The sequence below is a fragment of the Serinus canaria genome, chromosome 14 (assembly GCF_022539315.1).
Source record: "Serinus canaria isolate serCan28SL12 chromosome 14, serCan2020, whole genome shotgun sequence".
In the NCBI taxonomy this organism is placed as follows: Eukaryota; Metazoa; Chordata; class Aves; order Passeriformes; family Fringillidae; genus Serinus; species Serinus canaria.
The window spans coordinates 7,525,491-7,551,309 of NC_066328.1; the positions used below are offsets into that span (position 1 = coordinate 7,525,491).

Consider the following 25,819-nt stretch of genomic DNA (forward strand, 5'->3'; position numbering starts at 1 on the left):
AGTCATACAGGAAGGAATACAGCATTTAAAGTGATGCTTGCTAGGAAAATGCTATTAATAGGAGTTAAACCATAGCTCACCATGCAAAGAGTCTGTCCTGGTACATTATGGCAAGCAAAATAAGCCATATTAATTTTAGAAAAAAAATTAAAGCTATTTCCATCACCACTTTTTTACTAACTTCAAACAGATGGTTTAACATAAAATGAGAATAAAAGAAGTGGGAATGTTTGCAGCACAAAACCAAAGCAGCATTTAAAATCAAATTCATCCTTTGGAGGTAATCACATACCAGGTGCTATGAGGGATTTTACTCATTCATTTCGTTAAAAACATTCACAACTACTGAAAAATGAAATTACAGAGTGGTGATTATAGGGTTTGTGGTGCTTCTCTAGGAAGGTTTTATAAACCACCTGTTCCTCCTTTCAAAGAGGAATATTCATTATTTCCAAGAGGGATATTTATTACACTGGTTATGAAGAATTTCCCACTAAGTTTTTTAGGTACTTACTTTAAAACTGTTTAGTGAACAAGTACTCTGTAAGGTCAAGTGATTGCTTACCTGCAACAGGCCTGACATTTATATTCCAGCAGACTCCACTTAACAGTTCTGTTGAGTGAGATTACAACACAAAACAAAAACCAAAAACCCCCCAAAAAAGAGAAAGTCAGGAACAGCTCATCCAGATCTTTACTTTTGTCCATGAAGCTGTGAGATGACAAAACAGTTCAGTTTAGTTGAATTTTTCTGTTTTGTTAAGATTCTGAATTTCAAAACACTCCAGTGAAAGAAATTTGCCATATTTGTAGTTCCTGAATAATTACCATCTTCAAGCTGGAAAAAGCCATTATAACTCAAAAGCAACTCATTAACTTTATTAATGTTCACATGACCTTATTTGCAACAATTTTAACATCTCAAAGGGAGACACACGGAGGAGGAGCACCTGACATCCACCTGCTGGATTTACACCCCTTCCACCATTTTTCCTCTTTAGCATGATAAATAGCACAGCTTCTTTTCTAAAGAAACCCTACACATGACCTTGCATGGAGAGCAGTAAGAGGCACTGACTGCATCTGCAAACAGCTCCACTGCAAAAAACTGGAAAAAGCCTCAAATCTCCACAATTTATGGTGTTTTAGTTGTCACTAAACCCCAGCTCTCTGTTCTGTTTCAATAATCAAATTTAACACGACACAGTAAGTTAAGTATTCTAAGGTTGGTTTGGTTTTTTTGGTTTTTGTTTGGTTTTTTTCCCCCCCTCACAGGTCTTGAGACAAGGACAAGAGTTATGCTTGCTTGAAAATTTTATTGACAACTGTTTGGTCCCAACACACAAAACAGCACTTGAGCCACAAAAGAAAGTGTCCAAACAAAGTAGACAGCCAAGAAAAGAAGTCTTTCTTCTCTCTCCCATTCCAAGGAAAAAATAGTGCATAAATTGAGGGCTTCAGTGACATTTTTTCTTTTAAACAAACATGAATCTGAAGTAGTACATTTATTTGCTAAATTAAAGAATTTCATGGTTGCAATGCTTTTAAATCTGTAAGTCACATCATTCATTTAACCCTTTGGATAAAAAAATATATTGCAATTCAATTAGCTATTTTGTTACACTATGAACACAACTTCTCAAAAGTATTATTCTATTACTTTCAAACAGCAATTTCAGCAGAATCACACATGAATCCAGATAAGATATGCTGACCTCCATATGTGGTATAACCACCACATTACTTGGATAAACACCATATTTTCCTCTGAAGCAAAAACCTGGTTTTCTTTAGTACTCCAAATGACTTGTAGCTGCTTCTCATGAAAATCCTATTTCAGGCTGGTCTCTTCTCCAATGCATGCTCTCCTGAAACAAAGATCTAGACTGACCACTGTCAACCTTATCAAAGTCAAGGTGAAAGCAGATTTTCTTGCATTTAACTCACTAAAAACATTCCAAGAAAACTTACTTCTAAATTTCTTCTTCCATAACAGTATGTCTGTAGAGGTTTACTGTGGACTCAAAATACTGTGCCATAATGCTCAGAAAAACTTCCCAGTGTTTCTTTGCACTTACAATGGCTATAAACTCACTACTGGTAATACTTGCCTAAATATAAAAGATTTTATAACAAAATCTGACTAGTAAAATTCTGTCCATAGCCATTGTTCAGTGGCATTTCCTGCTGCTGGCTGAAAAATTAGAGCCTGTGTTCCATCTCTTGCATATTACAACAGAATCCATCTAAAAAAATACTCAGTTGGCCAGTGGAAAACTTCTAGTATAGGTTCTTTCAATACTACAAGCATTTATTTGCTGCCTGGCAAATACAACCCATTGTAAATGCCATGGTTACCCAGAATGGGTAGAAAGTCTCACACACTGGACAGTTCTGCTAACTAGAGTTAAGGTCATCCACTGACTCAGCCTCTCCCCAAAGCTGGCCCTTGCAAAAGCCAACACAAGATACCACGAATTCAAAGAGCTGCCAACACCAGGAGTAAGTCTTAGAATAAAAACAGACACAGCTAAAAGACAGCACATCAAAGGAGCTTCCCATTTACTATGCTTAAAAATAGGAAAACAAGGTTAAGCAGAACAACCTTAGCATTTCCACATGTAGCTAGAACTTTCCTTACAGGTGGAAATAGCATCAGTGCCTTCCATCACCAGCCATTTTAATAAGACCTGTTCCATTATCTGTAATTTATGCATTAGATGCATATTTCAGAATCTTCCTAACTTCATCACTAGACACAATGAAAATGTGTGTGTCTGTATCTTACACTCATGACATCAAGACAGTCTTTCCCTTAACCAAACCCACGCCAGACAAACTAAATATGAGGGAAGGGTAAGCATCAGTGTCCTAGAAAGCTCCTAAATGGAACTGAAAGCTACAGCAAAACCACATTTAAAACAAGTTTTACACAAGACCCACAGCCTCCTACAGCCATCTTTAGACAAGCATTTCCAATGCAGTTACAAGTCACCTGAAAGGTCAGAGAACAAGTTTCCCCTCTGGAGGACAATCAGCTCCCCTCACTCTTGTCATCCCAGGTCAGCGAGTTAAAATTTCTCAACAGGCTTTTGAAAGACAAATCATGCATTTCATTAATACTGTCTGAAACAATACCAGTAAGCAACAGCCTATAGAATACAATATGCTACATGTATGATTACATCACCAACAAGGCTTAAAGAAAATAAAATCTGTTCCGTGTTTGTTGAATTAATAGTTTGCTTTTACTGAACACATTTATGAAAAACTGTAAAATTTAAGAATAATTTAACAAATGCCAGATTTTTTTTCAAAGTAATAGAAAAAAATCTGCTCTGCTAACAGCTGTGTTCAGTGTAAAAGGAACAAAATTTTCACAGAATACATTAAATACAAATTAATTCCTCTAGGTTTTCCATTAAAATACACATGGGCTAGCAAACAGCTTTACTTTGTGCACAGTCCATAGGTATTTGTCCTTCACACTAAAAAGAAAAAGTTAAAGCTTGGTTACAGGTGCAAGTGAGAAGTTTGCTGCCAATTTGACCTTGTTTTTGTGTTGCTTTTTGGCTGGGCTGTCCGTTGCTTCTTTGTTTACTTGGGTTTCAGAGGAGTGACAGGGAGGCACTGAAGCATTCTCTGTGGTGTCAGACACCACAGAACCAGAGATCAGCTTTTCTTGAGCTGTGGTAACAATCATCTGCTTTTCTTCTTCTGTTAAAATCATTATCTCTAAAATAAATAAGACAAGTAAATTTATTGATGCTCTGGGTTTTTTTTTTTTTTAGAAAATACTGTCGCTTTGCTGTTAGGCAATAAAATACTCGAAGAGAATTCATCAGCCTGATTGGAAGCAACAAAGGGAGGCAAACTCTTACCTGGGAGGGGTGCAGGGCGTTCCTCAAACTGGATGAGGTCTGCAGACTCAAGAACCACAGGGTCAGGTCTCAGCTGGGGGGATGGCAGGCAGGAAGGGACTGGCTCACACAGGAGATCAACAGGAGATGTGTTCGTGAGACAAAGAAGTTCCTGCTCTGTTTGATTAGAAACTACAAAAATAAGGGAACATCTTTCAGAGCATCTGTAAGCTGTGAGGGTGTCACTACTGTCACAGGTCAATGTAAAGTCTCCAGATGCAAATCTGAGGATTTCAGAACTATGCTCTGTTTGAAATACTAACACCACCCTAATCTAATTAATGCTAATTAATCTCAGATTCATTTACTGCATCAAGAGCATCTAAAAGTAACATACAGGAAACACTGCTAGAAGAAGCTGCTGCTGACCCCCATCCCTCATTAGCTTCATGTCCATAGACTTAAATTTCCACCAAATCCCTGGGAAGCAGTACCTAGAAGCTCTCTCCCTATACAAACACACACACACATTTATAGACCAGCAGCTCAGAACACAAGCCTAACCACAAACTCAGAGAAGTTCAACAAGCTTTCAAGCCAAAATTCATATTTTCACAAGTTAAGATTTACTAACTCACCTTTCCCCAAGCTGCTTCAATTATTCTGCTTATTTCCCCTAAGACAATAAATTCGTTATACAAACCAACTTTGCATTACCATTGCTAGGCCCTCCTAGATCTAGTTCCATTGAGGAAGTGGATGCTTGGGTGTCCATAACATGTCCATTATTGTCAACAAGTTGATTTCCATGATCATCTACATGATCAGCAGGGGGAAAACTAGGTGAGCTAAAACGAGCTACAAAAAGGCAAGGTCATTGGGTTAGTTAACTCAAGCTGCCTCTTAAAAAAATATAAAAGAAAACCAAGATACTGCTCAAAATTGAAATGGCTTACTTTTCATATCATTCTTCAGGACTACAATTCTCTTATGGCCATGTCCTTTAATCCAGACCACCTGTTAAGAAGGAAGCAGAATTGAACATCAGCACATGCTAAGCTCAAAGCATTTGCTCACTGCCTTTCATGCAGATTTGCACTGACAAGATTTCCAACAGTAAACTAAGGCACATTGCTAATTTGTACTACACTACTCAGGTAAAGGCTCAAAGTAACTGATAGCAAAGGCAAACTATAGTGCCAGAAAGCACAGTAAATAAACATGAATGAAACTAAATGGTTAAACATGGAACTGAAACACTCCTTTTTGTCACTCTTCAGGAAGATTGGCTTACTTAAAGGAAATACTACAGCCACAAACTATGTCACAATTATCCCAGAGCACTTAGGATATATGGATGACAAGAACATGGCACTCCTGACAAGGTCCCAGAATTCACTCCCAAACCCCATAATGCACTCTGATCAAAATGAAGGTTCAGTACTGTACAACCATTCATTCACACAGACAGAAAATCAATTCTCTTACTTAGAGATGCCAGGGATGTTTACAGCCTTACTAGTAACAGTTCTTAAGCAAAATTTCACCAAAACACATGTGCTGGGTAATTTTCTTTTCCTGATTTCTCAGAAGTGCATTAAAAGTACAACTGGAATAAGCTTCTCCGAAGAAGGTAATTATCCCAGTAAGTCACCCCAACTAACAGAAACTGTGGTTGTCTAACTACTTTTAATCCATACAGAAATCTCAATGTAATTGTGCAAAACTGAGTTCTTCACACCTGTGGAATTGCTCCCAAGAGCTCTTCTAAATTATTGCATCCATATGCTTTAGGCTGCAGCACTTCTCCTGTGTATTTGCTGTATGCTACTGGGAATTCGTGAAGAAAAATTTGCTGATAATGGTAAGTGTGAAGTAAGGACCTCACATTCTTTGCAAAAACATACAGATTTGTAAGCTTGACATATTCTTCTGCTGCACCATTGGTAAAAACCTAGCAGAAAAAGCAAATAAAAAAAAAGGAGAAAGAATTAGAGCGCACACTTCCATAGCCTCTAGGCACAATGGCTTTTCAAACATATCAGAAAGGCAAGAGCTTACACACCTCAACCAAGTAAGGCAGACTCTTCAGGAGCTCAGTTAAGGTCATAAATCCATATTCACATGGATTAAGTGAAGTACTGTGGACTGCTTCATAATGTTGCTTAAGCTGCTCAACTGAGAGCAAGGATGTTCCATCCCAGGACATCAGCAAGACCAGCAGCTGGGCAGTCAGAGTCCGCAGAGATTTTCTATTTATCAGCTGAATTTGCTTGCCAGATTCTGTGTCAACCACCTAGAAAAATTAATTGGGAAAGAAGTTAGGGACACAGAAGAGACTGAATTAAAAATAAGATGCATAGCTGTACCTGATATTCCCCTAGCAAAGCCACACAAAATCAAGCACCCTATTACATGTAAATATTTACTTTAAATACACAAAACCCGTACAGCTGTGCAGCAGTTTCTGACCACTGGCAGCTATGATTTTATTCTTTGTAACAAACCAGGTGGTCCTGACTGAGCTCCAGCCTAACACCAGCTGCTAAGTCAACAAAACTGGAGCAACTAAACCAATGTACCCACATCCATGTAACTCCAACTTCTCTTTTCCACTGGCACAGAAGACCACCTATGTATTTACATTCAGAGTCAAAGTCTCAAACCACAGCTAAAAAAGAAAAAAAATAAAAATAAAGGAATTGAAAGTATTAGAAGACTGAAAACTAATACAGTTATCACAAAACTTTTTCACAGGTAGAAGTCAGGTGGGGGGAAAAACAATTTGTACTGTTAAAATAAGTACTAGATTAGAATCTTTCACTTATCATTTGTTAAATAAACATAAGTATTCACAGAGAATGCTGCAAGGTTACAAAAGAGCAGAAAGAACATCATAAGAATATAGAAACTACATTTAAAACCTTCTTGTAATTTCCCCTTCCTGACTTAATGCTGTATTCCAGAAACAATACTTCATTACAGGTACTGAGCCACATCCTGCGAGACACAGAACTCCTTAACACAACTGGGGTATTTGTAGGGGTCTCCAGGATGAGAGATGGGTGTATCTGACTCCATGTTCTTAGAAGGCTAATTTATTATTTTATATTAAAGAATACTAAACTAAAACTATACTGAAGAATTCAGAAGGATATAGACAGAAGGCTTAACAAGAATGATAACGAAAAACTGGTGACTGACTTCTCAGAGTCTGACAGAGCTGATGGCGACTGGTCATTAAGTAAAACAATTCACATGAACCCAATCAAACAATGACCAGTTGGCAAACAATCTCCAGACATTCCAAAGCAGCAAAACACAGGAGCAGCACATGAGATAATACTGGTTTTTCTCTGAGGCTTCTCATCTTCCCAGGAGAAGAAATCCTGGCAAAGGGATTTTTCAGAAAATATGACAGTGACAGCACAACTCCCCCAGGTTCCAGAGGGACAGCAGCCAGGGCCAAGGGTTACCTTCACAACGTGGCAGAGTTTCTGCATGAGGGCTGGCACGGAGCTGACGTCGAAGTCGTGCAGGCGCAGGGCGTAGCCGAAGGTGCGGCTGTACTCGGGCAGCAGGTCAGCCAGCAGCAGGGCATTGTCCTTCTGGGCCCGCAGCAGCTTCACCAGCTGGGCAGCCACTGCCTTCACCTGCTCCACCTCTGTCAGCGTCAGAATCTTCTCCTCCCCACACTCCAGCACCTACAGAACACAAGGGACACTTGGCTGAGGTGATTGTTCATCCAGACTGCATCAAAGTGTCAGCTGCAGCTCAAACTCAGGGCCTGCAGGCAGGGATTTGCTGTGCACCAGGACTCTGCCACCTCAAAAGCTGTTTGTACAGCAAGCAAAACCGTGTAATGTCTGAAATAAAAAAAGCAGCCAAACTCTAACTTTTTAAAAGCAAATTGAACACAATTATGAGAACACTTAGCTCCGATTTTGAGACGCTGAACTTCATTTGAATTTTTTAACAAACAGCCTCCTGAATGTGCTCAAAACCATGGACCATTTCACCAAAAAAGCATTAAGATTTCTTTAAATACAGCTGTCTAAACATTACAGGTGCAGAGTTTACAACTCACACTGAAGTTTATGAGAAATATAACCCCTGCTGAAACAGTTGTATACATTCCAGAAAAATGTTTTAGTCCAGCTTATGATTTTGAACTTACAAGTAAGACATCTGGTATGGCTTCAAAGAGTTCAAGCAGTTTTGTAAACCCATAGTAAGCGAGTTTGCACTGGCGCCCAAAGTGGTGGTGGTAGCAGGGAATAAACTTATTGAAGGGCATTCGGAAATGGGGCTGGTGCCTCAGCAGATCCACCACCTCCTTGGAAAACTGCTTGGTTCTTTCAATTTCCTCCTGGGTACGCTCTAAAATTAGAAAATAAAGTGAGAGCTACATCTCAACTTCTGTTGCTTAGGAAATGCAACAGAATACAATAAGCAAAAAGTGGCTGGTTTTCAGCATGATCATGTATTGTGCCAAGTCACTCTTCTTCTACTACTGAGACCTTTACTAGGCTTACATATTTAAAAGTTCAAAATTGTCAGGTTATCAGGCCTTTAGAAGGTTTTTAAATGGCCAAATATGTTGGTGCTTTTTCCTCTGTGAGAACAACCCACTGTCTAATCATTCCACAGAAAGCACAACTACATGCAGAAATAGTAACATTATTTTACATTTTCTGCCACCTGTTTTCCTGCTCTATTTTAAGTGTTCAGAGAATGACATTCTTGATTTGCTAGAACTTAGCAACTTAGTTATAAAGCTAGAAACACAGTTATAAAATAATCCAAGTCACTCCTACACGTTTGAGTTACTAAAAGCTTTAGAACAGTCAAAGAACAATCTATTTAGAAACAGCACAAGAAACTTTCATGGACCTACCTCTTTTAGGAATACAAATCACCATTTCATTGTCTTGCTGTGACAAACAAATGGTTGTATCTGGAATTTCTGATATAATATCAGCCAGTTCACACACTCCATACTCAGTAACATCCCAATCCTTAGAGAAACACCTGAAAGTTTCAAAAAGCTATGTGTAACACAAGTATTAACGCATGCTGTGGAGGCAAAAGATACATTTTTTGGTGAGCTGAGAAAGCAAGCCTCAAATCCTAAAAAACAGAAGGACAACTTCCACATTGGCAATACCACCCTGGGAAACAAAGGGAAACTAGAAAGCCATTTTAGCCAGAGAAGTAAGATTTACTGTCATGAGAACAATCAGTGTAACAAAGAGCTGTACATATCAACCAGTGGTTTTAAGTGCTTTAGGAACATGTAATTGTGCTGTGTATACAGCTCCAGCTGGCGACACTTCTACAGAGTATTTGCTTAATAGTTACAGCCATACACTCCTTTAAACAAGAATAGGTCTCAAGAGAAGGCAGAGACCATCTCCTGGAAAACATCATATTAAAGCCTACCAGTACTGTGTAATGTACTGAAATGTGTTTTACTCTTCCCACTTTTCCAACCAAAACCTCTCAGGAGCCAGAATACTTCACACTCTTATTCAACAAGTGGCCAGTGCCACTCTACATTAAGTAGATTTATAAACAACCAATAATGTATTTTTGCCAAGAGTGGAAATAGGAAAGTGCACTCCCAAGAGCTGTTGGCACATGATTTACAACAGCACACATGTAAAGGTAGATCCACAGGTTCACCCCAAGATGTCATGGTTTGTTTAAAGCACATAACTATTACTTTCTATCTTCCTATTAAACAAAGCATCAGTCTTGGTTCTTAAACCCAAATAAAACCCTACTTTTTAGGCTGCTAGCACAGAAGGTTCCAGATAGCTATTACTCCTAATTTTTGCCACTGCTTGATCCAGTTAAAGTAGTAAAAGTAGTAAAAGTAACTCCTGGCAGTTAATCTATTCATTTTATATTTCCTTCTGAAGAAAGCCTAAGCTAAGCTTTCCCTTTACTGTTCATGTTAGCGTACCATGACCTACTTGCTTAAATCCAACACTGCAATCATGGCTTCAAAGAACATTAATGAAATACAATAACCCATTTCCAACCCCAATGAAGTTAAATGAACCTAAAGTACTAAAGGGAGGAATAAAATATGGCAGAGAGCTTTTAATTTTTGTTTTCAGTGGAAGTGTGAACTTCCATATTGCAATGAAAGTCAATGTAGTCAATACAGTTTTGTTTTGAGATTTCATGTGCTGACTCCTCTCACACTAGGTATTAAAATCACCATTAATAGACAGGCCCTGCACAGTTTCATTAGGGAACTTACCAGTGATAAGCCTGCAAGAATTCCCTCACAATAACTTGCTTGCTGGCCTGGGACTTGAGGAGCTTCAGCAAATCTTGAGTGAAGCGTTTCACCTGAGCTCTGTGCGTGAGCGTTAACAACCGTTTGGAACCCATGCCCAGAATCTGAAAGAAAATCAGATTTGGTCACTCACATCCAGCACCTTCAGCATTTAATAGCCAGCATTAATATAGGTAGGCTAGAAAAAGAATATAATAGAGATAGCATCTGGAATGGAGCCTCATGAGGCCACTCACTTTCTGTACTAAGAACTATGCCCTTGAGAAATTCAATACTTCATCCATGAGTGCTACTGCAACTTCTGCACACTTAAATTGGTTATTTAAAAATCCTACAACCAACTCCTGTTCAAAGTTTCAACTGAATGTGACCACAGGGGTTTTGTAATACGATTACATGACTTTCTCACAGAAATCTCTTCAAGCCACAGGCTACACATCTCAGCCCAACTCATGAGCACACAGCATTTGCAGTGTTCTTATACTGCACACAGCATAATTAAAAACTTTTACCCAAGCACCAGCCATAGGTTAAAAGCAGCTTCAAACTTTATTCCTGAGGTTTCCTCAGAAGTTGTTTTAAAAGGGTGGGCATGAAAACAGCATCTCAAAAAAGAACACACCCACCAAGTATGGCTGCAGCCACAATTCCCCAGGTCAGAGTGGCCAGTAGCACATCACTCACCTGCAGCACATGAGGCACTGCTTCCAGCAGCTCCATTAATTTGGAATAGCCATAGTCAGACACTCGGCACTGCTTGGCAAAGTGGTGATGGTAGGTTGGGATGAATTTGCTGACAGGGATGACACAGGATGGTTGGCTTTTGAGCAGATCTATCACTTCTCGACTGAACTGAATGAGCTGGGGATTACCTACAGGGCTCTTGGAACGCAGGAGCCAAGGATCTACAAACAAGAAAGTCATATTATTGCACCTTCCACAAGTACTCTTCCACTAAACACTTCACTTTACTTATGGATTGAAGCTACAGCACAGCTGAAACTTTCTCCTCATAAAAAGTTTAAACAATTATACAGGCTTATTTTATTAGCAGAATTTATTAGCTTAATTTTTAAGCATAAAAAAATTAGTGAAGAGAAAAAGCTTTAAGCAGGAATACTTACCTGCAGTGGGAGGTGGTGGTTTGTTATGTATCCATTTGATAACTTTAATGCCATTTTGGGCAGTGGCAATGTTAACTCCAGGAACACAGGTAATCAGATGTTCTAAGGGAACACCACCTTGGCCTTCTGGCACCATTTCAAGATCATTGAACTCTGACATGTAACAATCAGGAAAACTATGGAGGCAAAAAAAAGCTTCCATTATGCACTAAAATATCACTATAATAATTGTCCTAAAACCAGTATTTTGAGACATTTCATGAGTAAGATAACAACTGACACATTACATATTTTAAATAAGTGCTGGTTTTGATAAACAAGATTTTTAAAAGTGAACACTTCATAGTATATTCATTTGCTCTAAAGGATACCATTTTATGTAAGAACTGAGTTTATATAGAACAGGGAATTCCCAAAAAGTTTTAAATCTTCAGCTTATCAGAACTTACTAAAAACAGAAACTAGAATACATTACCTTAGTAAAGGCACAGTACCCTCATGTGTCTGTAGAAGACTGTGAACTTGGGGAGCAAATGTCTTCAGAGACAAAACCACAAAAGGAATTCTATAAGAATCTGGATCAAACTCATGTTCACTGCAAAAATAAGAGATTCAGGTTTTTATGCTTACTCTACACACAGCTTTAACATAATATCTGTGCTCAAACAGATATTAAACATTATGCTATATGCACATAATACACTGCTACTAATGACAAGAGCACTTGTAGTACAGTACAACCAACTTTCATAATTTTTCCCCCAAAAGAATACAGCTACAGCAAATTTCCAGAAGTAACATTTAGAAGACCATATTTTTATTACCTAATAAAACTTTTACATTATATTTTAGCAGCACTTGCCAGGCAGTTAACAATAATCACCTAATAATTGCTCTACTAGCACAACCTGGCAGATGTTGAATTAAACAAAAAACTTAATATATGGCTTCAAGAAACCTGCAACTCCCTATGAATCACTTACTAAATATAGCTGGAGGACAAAATCAGCAACAATAACATAATGAAATTCAGGTAATAGAAGTCTCTGGTATGTATAACCTTCCTACATAACCAGAGGAACGCAGGGAACCTTCCAGCTTCCATTAAAGAGGTGTTCAATCCTGGCAGCTGTGCTAGAACACAATCATCTTACCTGGACACACCAACCTACAAGAACTGCCTAGAAAATCCACTGGCCCATCTCACTACTTTCTGCCTTATACTTGTAAACACGTGAGGAGTGATTAGAGCACATTATGAGAACACACACGTGGACTTTAATGTACTGGCTCACTATAAATGCTGTTGAAATATTTGAAATATTTATGGTATTTTATACACAGCTTACATAAAGTCTTTATTCAGGCAATGCTGCTTACAAACAGGCTCGTGATATTCCAACTCTTCAAATATTATTGGGCTACAGTTTGCTGAGGAGCCATCGTGTGACTGTGAGGATCCCAAGGGGCTCTGCCTGGCTTGGCTGCTGGGCAGGAGGCACACGAGCCTGCCACTCCCCTGGTCACGGATGGCCACGGTGTCCGTCAGTCTGTACAAGTCTGACACAATCAGCTTACGGCCAAACCTGAGAGGGAGACATTGAAATAAAGGCACTTTATCAAGGGAACTAAGGCAATGCTGTCACCTGCCTTTTTGTTTAATAAACAGGAATAGGCTAGAAACTATTCAATGCAGAATGTTAAGGGAACTAACCTATTCAATCCATGCAGAAGAATTGAGTAAAATACTGAAAGTAGAACCCTCTAAAAAAGGCCAGTTTTGCCATAATTGCCTCTGGTACAAAATATGCGGCAGCACCTAAGAATAAAAATTCCTAATTCTCCACTCTACTACTCTAAGTCACTGCAAACAATCAAACATGATCAGATTCTTTATTTAGAAGCACTGAAGAGGAAACCACCAGGAACTTACTTTTTTTCATAGATTTCTATGAATTTGAACACAGGCAAGCAACAAGCAGGTGCATCCTGCAGAATGGACATTGCTTCTGAGCTGTAAGAGAAGTTTTGCAGCATTAGCACAAAATTAATCTGCTGTTATTAGACTCCAGCCTAAATAAGCAAGGTATTTAGAGATGCAGTTTATGAACTATACATAAAACAGGACAAAGTGTTTCCTTCCATTGCAGCACTATATAAGTTGTCTTTTTAGATCAGGGAGCACAAGCAGTAACATTGCTGCTAATTCATCAGGTCATGTCTCTGAAGGATTTGCAGCTTTCATAGGTGGTGCTAAAATCTGAGCACCTCTAATGCTGCAGCTTTGCATTTTATAAGTTACCAGCCTGGTCATTACATTACAAACTTTGAAGAGGCAAGAATGAAATAAAGCTGTAAATTATACAATGGCAAGTAGTACATAATTGTAGAATAGTTTCAGTCTGTGATTAAATAATGAAAACTTATTTCCTAATGCTTTCTTTCAGTAAGGAAAAAAATACTTGTATTCTCACTAGCAGCAGCACTCTTAAGTTGTTTCACATTCCAGGTAGCAAATGAAATGGTGTTGGTGTTTCTAATTGTGTACCCACCCTCAAAAACTAAATTCATACACACTTTCTTGGAATAAAGAAGAAATAACGATGCCCAGTGTAATCTTAACTCAGCTGCACAAATTAAGTTAAAGGTATATCAGTATTATACAAGTAGCAGCACACCAATTAAACCCTCTTAGGGATCTAGAGCCTTCAGATGGAACTTGGAATATAAGCAGTGCAGAAATACTAAACTAAAAACCAGCCTAGTTGTATTTAACACATTCATCAGGTCACACAACAGATTTTACTTTACTTCCCTATTATACCTTTAAGCAGTATTTTAAATCATCTCTCAGCTACTAATACATGCTAGGACAATTAAGAAGATGCCAAAGTGCTTATTACCTAAGCAGAGAGAGTGATTTACTAGCAGCTCCCGTTGCTAATGAGACCTGGATCCTCTTACTGCCAATTTTGTATCTGTGCAGACTGTTGACAGCACTGATGGCTTCTTGCAGATTCTCCATCTGAACCATAGCCTTCAGCTGGTAGTCTGTGTGGGGACTGAGCTCCACACTTTTTACCTGAAAGGGAAGAAAACACCTCATACACTTACACCAAAACATTAACCCAAGTCACTATTAGAGCAGTCTTGCTTTGGCCAAGAGCCAACAACAAAAGGGAAGGGAGTGTGATGAACCAGAGCCATCAGGGCAATGCAAACAAGAGCCAGGCACAGTGATCCTGGACTAAGGCAAGCCCATGGTATTTCATTAACACAAGCAACATCTTTCAATGTAAATATTATGCCAGAAAAATGTCATCCACAGCTCAGACACAAATAGGACCACTGACCTCACCTTCTATAATTGCTTTTTACCAATTCACACTTCCCCTGCTTTTGATCACTCCTGACTCAAAACAGTTTTTACAGTGATTTTTAAGCTGACATTAGGAATTCAGTTCTACAGCTTAAAAAGGTTATCCTGTTAAAGCTTAAGTCTCATCCCTACATACTAATGAGCCACTTAGTAAGAATTTTATATAACAAACTTCAGAGTACCAGATCTATGAAGACCACACACAAATTAAAAACTTAGTACAAGTGGTTATCTGGTCTTTTTAAAGAAAAAAAAAAACCCACAATGTATCCTTTTAACAAGGTTTAAAAGTCCTGCTCCAAAACCTTTCTCTTTCTGCTCACCTGAACCTAAAACCACACCCCTAAATACATATACAGGAACTATATAAACATGGATTTAATAAAAGAATCTGAACCTTTACCTTGCCATGTCTTGAGAAGATTTCTTGTAAATTTTGCTGCAACTCTTTTCTGGACAATCTGTAATCTATGTTGCTGATCTGAATGTCTGCACCATTTGCAAAGGGATCAGGGCAGTCTGTACCACTGGTATGATTCACTACATTGAATGTGAGTGGAGATGATCTATTTGAAAGGTTGGGAGACATACTCCTGGGTAAAATAAAAATATTTATGAGCTGAAGGAGCTGCACAATTCTGGTATATATATCTCTTAAAATCAGATAACAGACACAGGTCAAGTGCATAAACACAGCACTTAAGAGGGATTTTCCCAGTACACATGTGCAGGCAAAACAAAGCAGTACAAACAAATCAGCTGTGAGTAATCAGTGTATATACTGGTGAAGTCTCACTTCCCCTCCAAAGACAGACAGACAGCACTTACCGAGATGACCAGCAACTCTGAGACATGAGTAAAGGACTGAGTTGTCTTGAGGCCGTCAACTTACTGAAAGCAGAGGGATAGCTGACCTGAAATACAGTTTCATCTGTATCTTTTTTATCTACAGGGGAATTAGTAATGCTCCTGGAAGCAGAGGTCTCTTTTCTATTTACAAATATATAGAAGAAAAAGAGAAAACATCATGTTGCAGAATTTACATTAAAAAATATGTTACTAACGTCTACATCTTTTTTTATTCTTACACATACTTCTGACTATTTTTGGAGGATGATTCTCCTGCTCCCATTTTTTTGGTTGCCAGCGACACGGAAATTGCTGCATTAGAGTTACTCTGAGGAGAAGGAATTTGTTCTCTTAAACGTTCTTGCTGGTTTTCAGTATTTTTACTGACGTTCTTTGATTCAAGGCGGCACAGCTCCTATGTGAAACAGATAAAGGTCAGCATCAAAGCACCACTCATCCCTTGCCAGAGGCCTTCTTTCTGATGGAAGGCTAGATGGCTGACCATTTTTTGCTTTAATAGTGTTTTCACTGGTATTTCATAACAAGGAATTTTTGATTTTCTGTGGCAGAAGACAGCGCTAATTGATTGAAATGTTTTACTACACTATAGGTCTAACCCTACCTCTCCTTAAAACAAGCAAAATGGATCACTCTACACATTACCCATCACTGGTGCAAAAGTCAAAAGTGGCTAGAATTTGAGAGTAGGTACCAGCAGTATTTCCAAACTGACAAAAATGTGGCAGGGAGAGGGGACAACAATCACCACCACACTGTCTGCTTCCCAAGCAGATGAACACAGCTCTCATTCAGGAATGTCACCACACATTACAATTATTCATTTATTAGGACTGACAAGTTAAAGCAGTAACAGAAGCAATCCTCAGAACACAAGGAAAAGCAAGAATAGGGAACGAGGCAGAACAACAATACCTGTAAACTTTTGACATTTGTGGATTTGATGACAGATCCATGAATCTGGAATCCCCTCCCAGCAGAGCCTTTGGTACCAGCAGACTGATCATTTGAATCTTTGTTGAGGAGGCACAGCTTCGTGTTCTTGTTAATTTTTTTGGGAGACTTGACCTTGTCAGTTCCCACAAAGCTGGAGCTTTTTGTTTCATTGAGTTCTTTGTTTTTGGGAGTGAAAGACACTACAATCCTGTTTCCAAAAACATCTTCATTTTCCATTCGCTTGCGCGCCCGTTCCGCGCTCTCCTGGTTTAAGAAGCGGAGAATTGCGCTGCCCCCAGAAATGCTCAGCACCTTCCCTCCACAGTTGTCTGACAAACGCCGTAGGCGATTGCTGACACTTTTGCTGTCTCTGTTTGTTGGCAGATTATAGACATATAACAGTGTGTGACAAGCCTGTTAAAAGGGAGGAAGATTTTAATTTGATTATGCCAGAACACCCTCTGGTTCAAAAGCACCAGTTCTAACACTGGTTCTGGTGACCGTGCCCTCCTCCCACCACCCCCATCCCATCACCAAGTCATTCTTTTTGCAGCACTCAATTTGTTTGAAAAACTCTCATACCAGGATAGATCCTCAAACTTCCATCTCCAATATAATTTAAAGTCAGAACAGACTACAGAGTCCCTATCAATTCTCCAGATGAGAAAGCACCATTGTTAACTATCCAATAACCTATATATTCTATACATGCATGTGAAAGCATAGGTCAGGAAGTTATTTCAAGAAAGAAAAAGTCATAAGACACCACAACATATCCAGAAGGAATCACCAAGGAAGGCAAAAACCCAAGAAAAGACACAATCACTCAAAACTTAAGAATGCATGACTAAGATGTCCTAATGCACCTCTGAGTTCTTACCCAAACTTTCTACAAGGTAAAGAAAAGCAAGTAAGATACCTATCTGGTAAAATATTTTACCAGATAGTGTAAGAGTTGTGCCTTTATTATTTCACTTTTTAGTTAACTACTTTCCCATTTAGTATTTCACTCCTCCTGCCTGAAAGCAGAAAGCAAACATTCACAGTAACAGACATACAGACAGTGGCCAAATACACAGGAGACATTCCCCATCATAATTAACACAGATGTTAAATCAGCCTGCTCTCATCCTAAATTACAACAAAAGCTGCAATTTGACACTTGGAAACGTCTGCTGCATCAAGAATTAAAATCTTTACCGGCATTTTCAGTGGTAACCTTGGTGGCAAGTCTGAAATAAATTCTTCAAAACAAATAAGTTCATGGGCATGATGTAAGAGTGCTTCAGAAGCTTGGTTTTTATGTACCAAAATGATTCGGAAACCATGGCGATGTCTCAGGTCACTCAGTTCCAAAGCAAAGTTCACATCCGCTGGAGGGGGAAAAGCGAAACAGGCAAGGAAACACTTGAAAAATCTAAAACATATTATTGAAGGAAAAAAACCATAAATCTCACTCAACAGGTTCTATTTCTCATTGGAAATTTCCAATGAAAAAGCACCAACAGCTACAAGGCTTCTCAGCCATTATTTAAATCAGCAGTTCACATTCAGTCTCAAGACAAGGGCTTCCTTTTAACAGCAGCTTGTAGCAATTCATCAGCAGGGCACTGGACTGGTACTGGGTATTTCTATTTCAAACATTTGTTTAGCTTTAGGGAGAAACCCAAGGCCAACACACAGCAATTCAACAGCTGAGTGGATTGCAGATTTAACTGTATAATACAGAATATGCTGCTGTGAGAATTAAAAACATGCATTTTGCTCAGACCATATATACAACTCCATGAGTTTTCATTTATGAGCATCCTGCTGAAGCTAACTTTAGCCAGTAGTCACAAACATAACTACTGACACTCAAAAAGGCATCAAATCATAACAGTGACTGAACTGAGCCAAGTTCTCATCTTACTGTCCCTGCTTTTCCTTTGCTGTCACTGACATTAAGATTTCTTCAACAGTTCAGTTAAAGCTCAAACACCACCCTTGGAAATCAAAATAGTGCCATATGTAAAAATACTATGGAAGAGAGGAATTAGAGCCAGCACTGTAGCTAAGTACCACAAACACTTACTTGACACAAGAACCACGGTGGCAGGTGCAGTGTGTGTATCAGCAAATCTCCTCAGACTCTGTCTGAGTTTGTCATCAGCAGCATTCTTGGCTGTAGCATTGATGTGTGCAACAGTCACCTGTGGAAATACATAAATACACTCTGAAGAAAAGCTTCAATGTGAATTGTGCTTACTTCAATGGAATTTTAAAAAAAGTTAAAATACAAGCTCTTGCATGCACTTTTAATTTAGGTAAATTAATGTACACATGCACAGAATAGAATACATAGGGATGTGAGCACTAAACTTCAACCCTAGTTGTTCAGCAGTGTCTTTGGGGTGACTTCTGCTGTTCTGCATTAAGGATCACAACTCATACACCTCAAATACTCCAAAATACTGTCAACCTATTAACATATCTGTAATTTAGAGGGTGGAAATTTTTAACATAGAAAAGCACAAAAAGTTATTAAAAAATACCAAGAAACAGAAGGTATCAATGGAAAATATATGTAGTGTTAAAGGTACTCCAAACAAAAGCACTGATCTACAGGTGTCCTTACCAATCAGCACAGTATTCATCAACAAAGTAAAAGAGTTAATTTCACAGCTCTTTTAGGTTAATCATTTGATCACAGATTTGAAGGATAACAAAAACTCCACCACCACATTTTACTGGAGGAGATAAACACACTCCTGTGAAAACTAAAGCTAAAGCAGTTACCTACAGATAACAGAATGCAGATTCACTTTTATAAACTATCACAGCAGCAAAAATAAAAGAAATCATTGTTAGAGACCCCACCCATAAACTGAAGATACACTAAACCCACAAAAGCAAACAAAGCTTTAATGAATACGAATCAATCTTGGCACATTCAAAGTACACAAATTCTCAAGCAAGAACACCAAGCTGGTGCTGGTTGGATACCTGGCAGTTGTTTAGCTCCTGAATAACTTCTTTATTTTCTTTACTTATGTCACACACACAGATGAATTCTGCCTCTCTGTGACCTTTAAAAAACTTCTCCCGAATCCTCTGCACAACTGCCACAGCTGAACGGCCAGTGGGGACTGAGCAGTTCTCAATATCCCAGAAGACTCCAATGGGGGGCAAGTTTTCCAGAACCTGGCCTGTTATTGCAACTTCTGGGGACCCTGTGCAGGTATAAGAACACAGCTCATTTTTATTTCCAAATACTGAAAACATTAAACTTAGCATAGTATGATCTTTGCACATGGGAAGTTTTATGAACAACACTCCTAGGAATGCAAGCTCAGTTTTACTCTCTTAAAGAATCCAACAAGCAATCAGTCTTAAACAGAAATTTAGTCACTGTCAGATTAAGATAAAGATGTAAGACAACTTTAAGCTCTCAAACAATCAAGTAAAATATTTTTAAAAAATTACCAAATGCCACATATAAACTGTCTTAAGTTGTGTAACACTTGGTGGTGTATCAGTAACAGAAGCACAACATGGAAGCTGTTCAAATTTACATTGTGGATTAGATAAGAAATCTAAACAAAACTGGATGAGATGACCAGTACCATGATGGTGATTACACAAAATCAAAGCAATATAGAACTAGCAAAGTATCCTACAGCTCAGGAGAGTGAGCTATAGAATTTTTGCTATTGCAGGCTAAGCTGGTGTTTCAGCATTCTGAAAATATATTTAAATTTGAACTAACATTATGTAACCATTCCATCCCCACAAAACAACTTGAAAAGAAACATGAGGAACAACACAGAATCCTCACAGTTCAAAAACAAGCTACAAATCAATGTTACCTAGAACTTAAAATAAGGCACACCTGACGATCATATTGGTTTGTGAGTATGTTGGTTGGGTACCTGAAAGATTCACTGGAATTTAGGTAAAAGACACTTGATTTATGTGTCTCACCTTAAAATAGAGGCAGTTTTAAAGCAACAATAAAACTCTCAATTTCTTAATATTCTGTGATTTTAAAGTTTATAACTTTTATACTAGATATGGTTTTGTAGTTGAAGCAGTACTAACATTGCAGAAAGATCAAGTAATTACACACAGCATTTTCCTCTTAAGAACACTTGAGAATTATAAATGTTACACATTTACTGCATATGGAGTGACAACAGACACTAGACTATGAAAATGCTTTACAAATATGGCTGAAGATAATTTCTTTACACATCACCAGAACAAAATAGCTTCCAAGTCAGCAGAATTTCTTTTTCTAGTTCTTAAAACAGTAAAAACAATAATAGTAAAGTCAAAACTCTATGTAAACGATACAGTAAATTGGCTACGTAGTCAAAACATGTAAAACCAAGTAATGAATTTTCAAAACAGACACAAGGTATTCTTTTACTGTTTAGTCTTCTATGACTTTCTAGAAGTTTCCAGATAATAGTGCAATTTAAGAGAACTCTTGCTGTGTAACAGCATCTAAAAGGAGAACATCCACTAAATGGAAGTTTCAAACAAATGTGGTTTACCATATTTCTGTGGTGATTTGCCAAGGCTGCTTGCCAGTATCAAACTCTTCTCATTTCCTGTTCCTTTGGTTCCACAGCCATTACAGATTGGGATAGGAACAGGTGCAGTCTGTGCACTTGGAGGAGGAATATTTGGCCAGATTTTAGCAGCATCAACTAGGCTGTTTCTGGTTGGCTGTTGGGACAATTTTTCAGAATACATGTTCATTTAGTATACAATATTAACACATGCTATTCCATGCTACAAACACTCTGTTTCCTTTCTGCAACAAATGCCAGTTCACGTGTCCTTTACAATGCTAATTAACAACAGTATAATGGCATGAAGGAAGCTTCTATTCCAGCACATTCAGCTTTAGATTTCCAAATGCAAGGAAAGATTCTACTAAACTCAACATATCAAGACATGCCACCTTCAACTAGAACTAATACATATCCTTAAAAAAAAAAACAAACAACAAAACCCAAAGATCTAGTATACAAAACCTGCACATGGAGAGTAGAAGGTGTGCTAATTCCAAATATATTGAATTGACCATTTAGTTCATTAAAATGAACTAAATATAACTCACTTTTATATTGGAAACTTAAACTTAGAAGTTTAAGTAACAGATATTGCAAAGTTGAGTATATTATTTCACTAGAAATTCCTAGTAATAGTCAAGCACAGTTCTAACAAGTTCTGAATTTTACTAAATTGGTACTAAAGTATAAATTACAATTTGGGAAGACTGAACTAAGATCTATCACACCAAACCAAGACTAGAATATCCTTGTAGCATAAGATGTATTGCCTGACTTACAAATGGCTCTTTATTGATCAGCTGCCCAAGGGTACATCTTAACTGCTGTTAGCCTTTTCCCAGAGTCCCTACCACGGAACAGCTTAATTGGAGCTGTAAAGAAGAGATGACTAGATTTGAGAGAAGCTAGAACTCCACTCAAGTACATTACAGATCCCCTGAAGACTGAACATTGTGACAGCTCTTTTGTCTTCCCATTGCACTGAATGTTACCTCAGGAAAGAGCTCAGCTTCCAAAAGGCTGTCTGCACATTTGGACTGTGCATCACCAACCACAGGGATGCAAGCTGCACCCACAGGAGCTGATGCTTTGCTCAAGCTACACACTTTCGACACAACCCACGCAGCAGAGTAAGGAAGGAGAAAGGGGGGGGTGTACCAACCTTGCTCAAGCAGTCAGTGCAGTAGTGAGAGCCCTTCAGACACACGGGGGGCACCACGTTTAGGTGCAGAGGGTTGGCGCACACGCGTGGCGGCAGCTCCGGCTGTGCAACGTGCTCGTCCAAGTGCCCCGCAGCCCCAGTGGTGAACTCAGGACAGGGGAAATAGCCAGAGGATGGGCAGCTCGGCAGGGCTGGGAACTGATGCAGCTTGTGCACGTTACCGTGACACGGCTGGAAATGGAGTTTTCCACAACAGGCCAGATGCTGACAGGAAGATACACTGTTTTCTACACACATACCAGAGAACTCACTGGAAATTCCTGCCAAATTGCTTCTAGCTGGAGGGTTCTTCAGTGAAGATGCAGACTGATAAGCAAATCCTGACCCTACTTGACAAGTTATCGTCCCAGTGCTTTTTGAGTCTAATATTGTGCCAGGGTGAATCAGATTCCCACCTCCACCACCACCACAATGCATTTGTGGAGTGCAAGAAGAGTCAGAGCCATGAGCACAGCAGCTTACTTTGGGGCCAGGGGAGAGCTGTAGTTGCTGTTGCTGAAGAGGATGAACATCGGGAAGCGGCACTGCTGGAAACAATTTAGAGCCGGCATGAGGAGATGAAGCATCCTTCAATTCTACAGCAGCTTTCTTGTTCTCCATGTAATCTTTCTGGAAAATGAAAGCTCAGTTACATTCAGGTACATTAATAAAACAATTTTATAGGGTAAGAAGCAGGTATTTTTAGACTATTATGATTTCAGATTTAAAGTGCTATCTTTATGACTACTATCACCTTACTGACTGAACATGCAAAATATTAAAGAGAACCATGCCAGTTACATGTGCCAGCCCTGGGTATACTGGTATCAGTGGACTTTGGAAGCAACAAACCCAGAGAGCTATAAACCAAACAGCAAGGAGTCCACAAAACAGAACCAGAAAAGCAGAAAACTGTTAGGCTAAGGCTGAGAGAATAATTTCACAAGTTGCACATTTGTAAGTCATCATATTTTAGCTTGAATAAATATTAAAAATTTATTAAAATTGTGAAAATAATGAATTAAAGTTTATGACTTAAAATTAGAAATTGCATCAAGAAGGTAATAGAGCAAAGGCCAAAGAAAGCTGCAGTTTCACAATAACTAAGTGGTTTTTGTCTACTCTGATTAAAGATATCGAGATGCACAGACAAAAAGTTTTTTTAAATGCCAGCAGTGAAAACCAAGCAAGGTTAAAAGAAGCAGAATAGTCAAGGTCAGCAGAGGTTATCTGGACTGAACATTGCTACAAAACTTCTAAACAACTTTTATTTTTCAAATTGAATTTAATGCCTTTCCTACTATACATGAATGAATAATTAATTACTCATTCCTCTCTACTTGATGCTACATCTCATGAAGATACACTCAGCCAAAAATCTGTCTGGAACTGATTTACTTACTAAATTCCAGATTTTATGGCAGCTTCCTTCCTAATCCTCAACACATGAAAACAGCAACATGCTCATCCATTTCTCTTGTCTTTACTTAGTCAGATTAAATGTGTCTGAAGAGTTTTCCTTAACAGTTGGAGCTCACTTGCTCAAGTACATAATTGTATTGTACTACTCCTTCTAATCCACAGCCCTTTGCATCTTAAATGCTTAGAATTATGTACATTAAAGGAACATTTAAAGAAATGGAAACAAGGGAAAAGTAGGACCTTGAACAGTTCCCACAATTGCTGTAGCTACTACATAATAATAATAATTCAGAGAGCTAAGTTTGCCTCCAAACCAAACAGATGAATTGGAAGCATGAGCTCCCCACTCCACTCTTCAGCAACAACTTGGCAGAGCTCCCCAGCAGCTCCTCACACACCTTTTGGGCAGCCAGCTACACTACCCCAAAGCTTGGAGAGGAAAGCCTGACAAGCAAAGCAGCTTGCTCCTTCTCACCAACTCTGCTGTGAGAGCTGTGAACACAACCCAAGGCCCCAAACCCCCAGGCAGGTTTTGTACTCACCTTGGCAGCTGCTGTCTCCTCCTCCTCCCCTCCCCACCCCCTGTCAGTAACACCACTGGAGTCAGCCCCCAGCCCCTCTGCACTGGGAGCCCAAGCACCCTCTCAGGGCAGGCAGAAATTACCGTTTTTGCACTACAAGGCAAAGCCTTCTCAGCAGCAGAAAAGCAATTAGAAAGCTTCCAGAGCCATGGCTTAGCATCATTCTCTTGTCTCTGAAGCCATCCCAAGGATCTATTGCAGAGGTTCTCCGTCCTGTTTCCTTCCATCATACAGCCAAACAAAAAGGTTCAACATCCTTTCATCCCCCCTTCCTTTCATTCTTCCCGCCTGCTAAGAGGAAAAAACAAAAAGCATGCTTTAAATAACCTTTAAAGCAAGACAGAGAAAAATCAGGGCAGTCTTAAGAATTCCACTACTGCTCTGTCAGTGAAATTGCATTAATTATCTTAAATTTAATTATGCCTATGGCCAAGGCCTCAACTACCCTTTTTAACACAGGAATGCTCCTCGTGACCCACAGCACAGAAGAACCAGTCTTTGGAGAAACACCTTGAAGTCCATGGCATTACTGGAGTCACACAGCTGCTGACATAAAACAGTACCCCCAAACTTTCAGTGCACTCTGCTAGAGAGCAGATCCAGGGAGCAAGAACAGCTCAACTGTAAATACACAACAGGTGCAACTGAACTTGGCTGAAACAATTGAGCTGTGTATTCATTGTTTTTCCACTGGTTAAGAAAACCTATACACAACACACCTGTATTAGGCACACAGCATTTAACATTTAAACAGAGCTTCAAATTACTAAAATAACTTACAAATACTTCTGCTAATCCTCAAGTTGCCCTACTGCACATCAATTTAGCTTTACAGAACCACAAAGCAACCTAAAAGCTCAGTACCAGAATAACAATGGTTAGCAATGAAGCATTTTACCCTCCAACTCCGCGCTGCATTCATTAGACTACACTCCTTCGGGTTTTTTGTATTTAATAACACAATAACCATAGAACACATTGCATGGCACTACATTTACCTCTGCATTGTTTTTAACCTCGAAAGAAGTTTTACTTTTTCTTTTAAGCAGAAATATTTATTCACGCGAATTCCAGCTACCCAAAATTTATGCTGCCTACAATAACAAGTTCATCAAGTTTTACAACTCTAGAGTACGTTACTTTTGCATGTGCTTGATAGCAACGGTTTATTCGGAATTAACACGATAACTGAAAACAGTAAGCGTGACATTAACCACACATGCCCGCGCTTTACCCCCTCTGTCCCGAGGCTCCCGGGGCGCTTCCAGCCCGACCCTCCCCACGCCGCCCCCGGCCCCAGAGCGCTGCCGGCCTCCGGCCGCCCCGGGCCGAGGCGGCCGCAGCTCCGGCCGCAGGACGGGCCGTACCGTGCGGGGCCGGCCCTTGGCTGCCGCAGCAGCCCCGCGCTGCCGGGGGCCCGGCCGTGCCCCTCCGGCCGCCTCACCTGCGCCGGCCCCGCCGCCCCGCGCCCGCCGCCGCCGCGGCCCCTCCGGCCCTTTGTTGTCCTCCCTCCTCCCGCTCCGCTCCTTCTGCCGTCAGGCGCCGTCGCGCGCCGCAAAGCAGCGCGCTGCCGCAAA

The 25,819-nt window shown here is 39.5% G+C and overlaps 1 protein-coding gene across 4 annotated transcripts; it reads right to left on the reverse strand.

Annotated features, from left to right (window-relative positions):
- Window positions 1–1,296: 1,296 nt before the first annotated feature.
- Window positions 1,297–25,819, reverse strand: MARF1 (meiosis regulator and mRNA stability factor 1). Of its 4 annotated transcripts, none has more exons than XM_009091914.4 (27): window positions 25,687–25,819; window positions 24,326–24,533; window positions 22,201–22,869; window positions 21,015–21,189; window positions 19,462–19,688; window positions 18,551–18,668; window positions 17,677–17,849; window positions 16,456–16,890; window positions 15,768–15,937; window positions 15,502–15,663; window positions 15,077–15,266; window positions 14,198–14,376; window positions 13,228–13,308; window positions 12,644–12,880; window positions 11,770–11,889; window positions 11,295–11,470; window positions 10,855–11,075; window positions 10,132–10,274; window positions 8,758–8,891; window positions 8,038–8,240; window positions 7,337–7,564; window positions 5,926–6,156; window positions 5,602–5,814; window positions 4,817–4,877; window positions 4,578–4,718; window positions 3,882–4,052; window positions 1,297–3,735 (listed from the first exon to the last, which is right to left on the reverse strand). In XM_009091914.4, the coding sequence occupies exons 2-27, from the start codon at window positions 24,470–24,472 to the stop codon at window positions 3,503–3,505; spliced, it is 5,238 nt and encodes a 1,745-aa protein (XP_009090162.2). In that variant the 5' UTR covers window positions 24,473–24,533; window positions 25,687–25,819; the 3' UTR covers window positions 1,297–3,502. The 4 variants fall into 4 exon arrangements, with proteins under 4 accessions (XP_009090162.2, XP_018771542.2, XP_050836000.1 ...); XM_018915997.3 differs by having other exon boundaries at window positions 24,326–24,530; window positions 25,687–25,767; XM_050980043.1 differs by lacking the exon at window positions 25,687–25,819 and having other exon boundaries at window positions 3,882–3,980; window positions 24,326–24,530.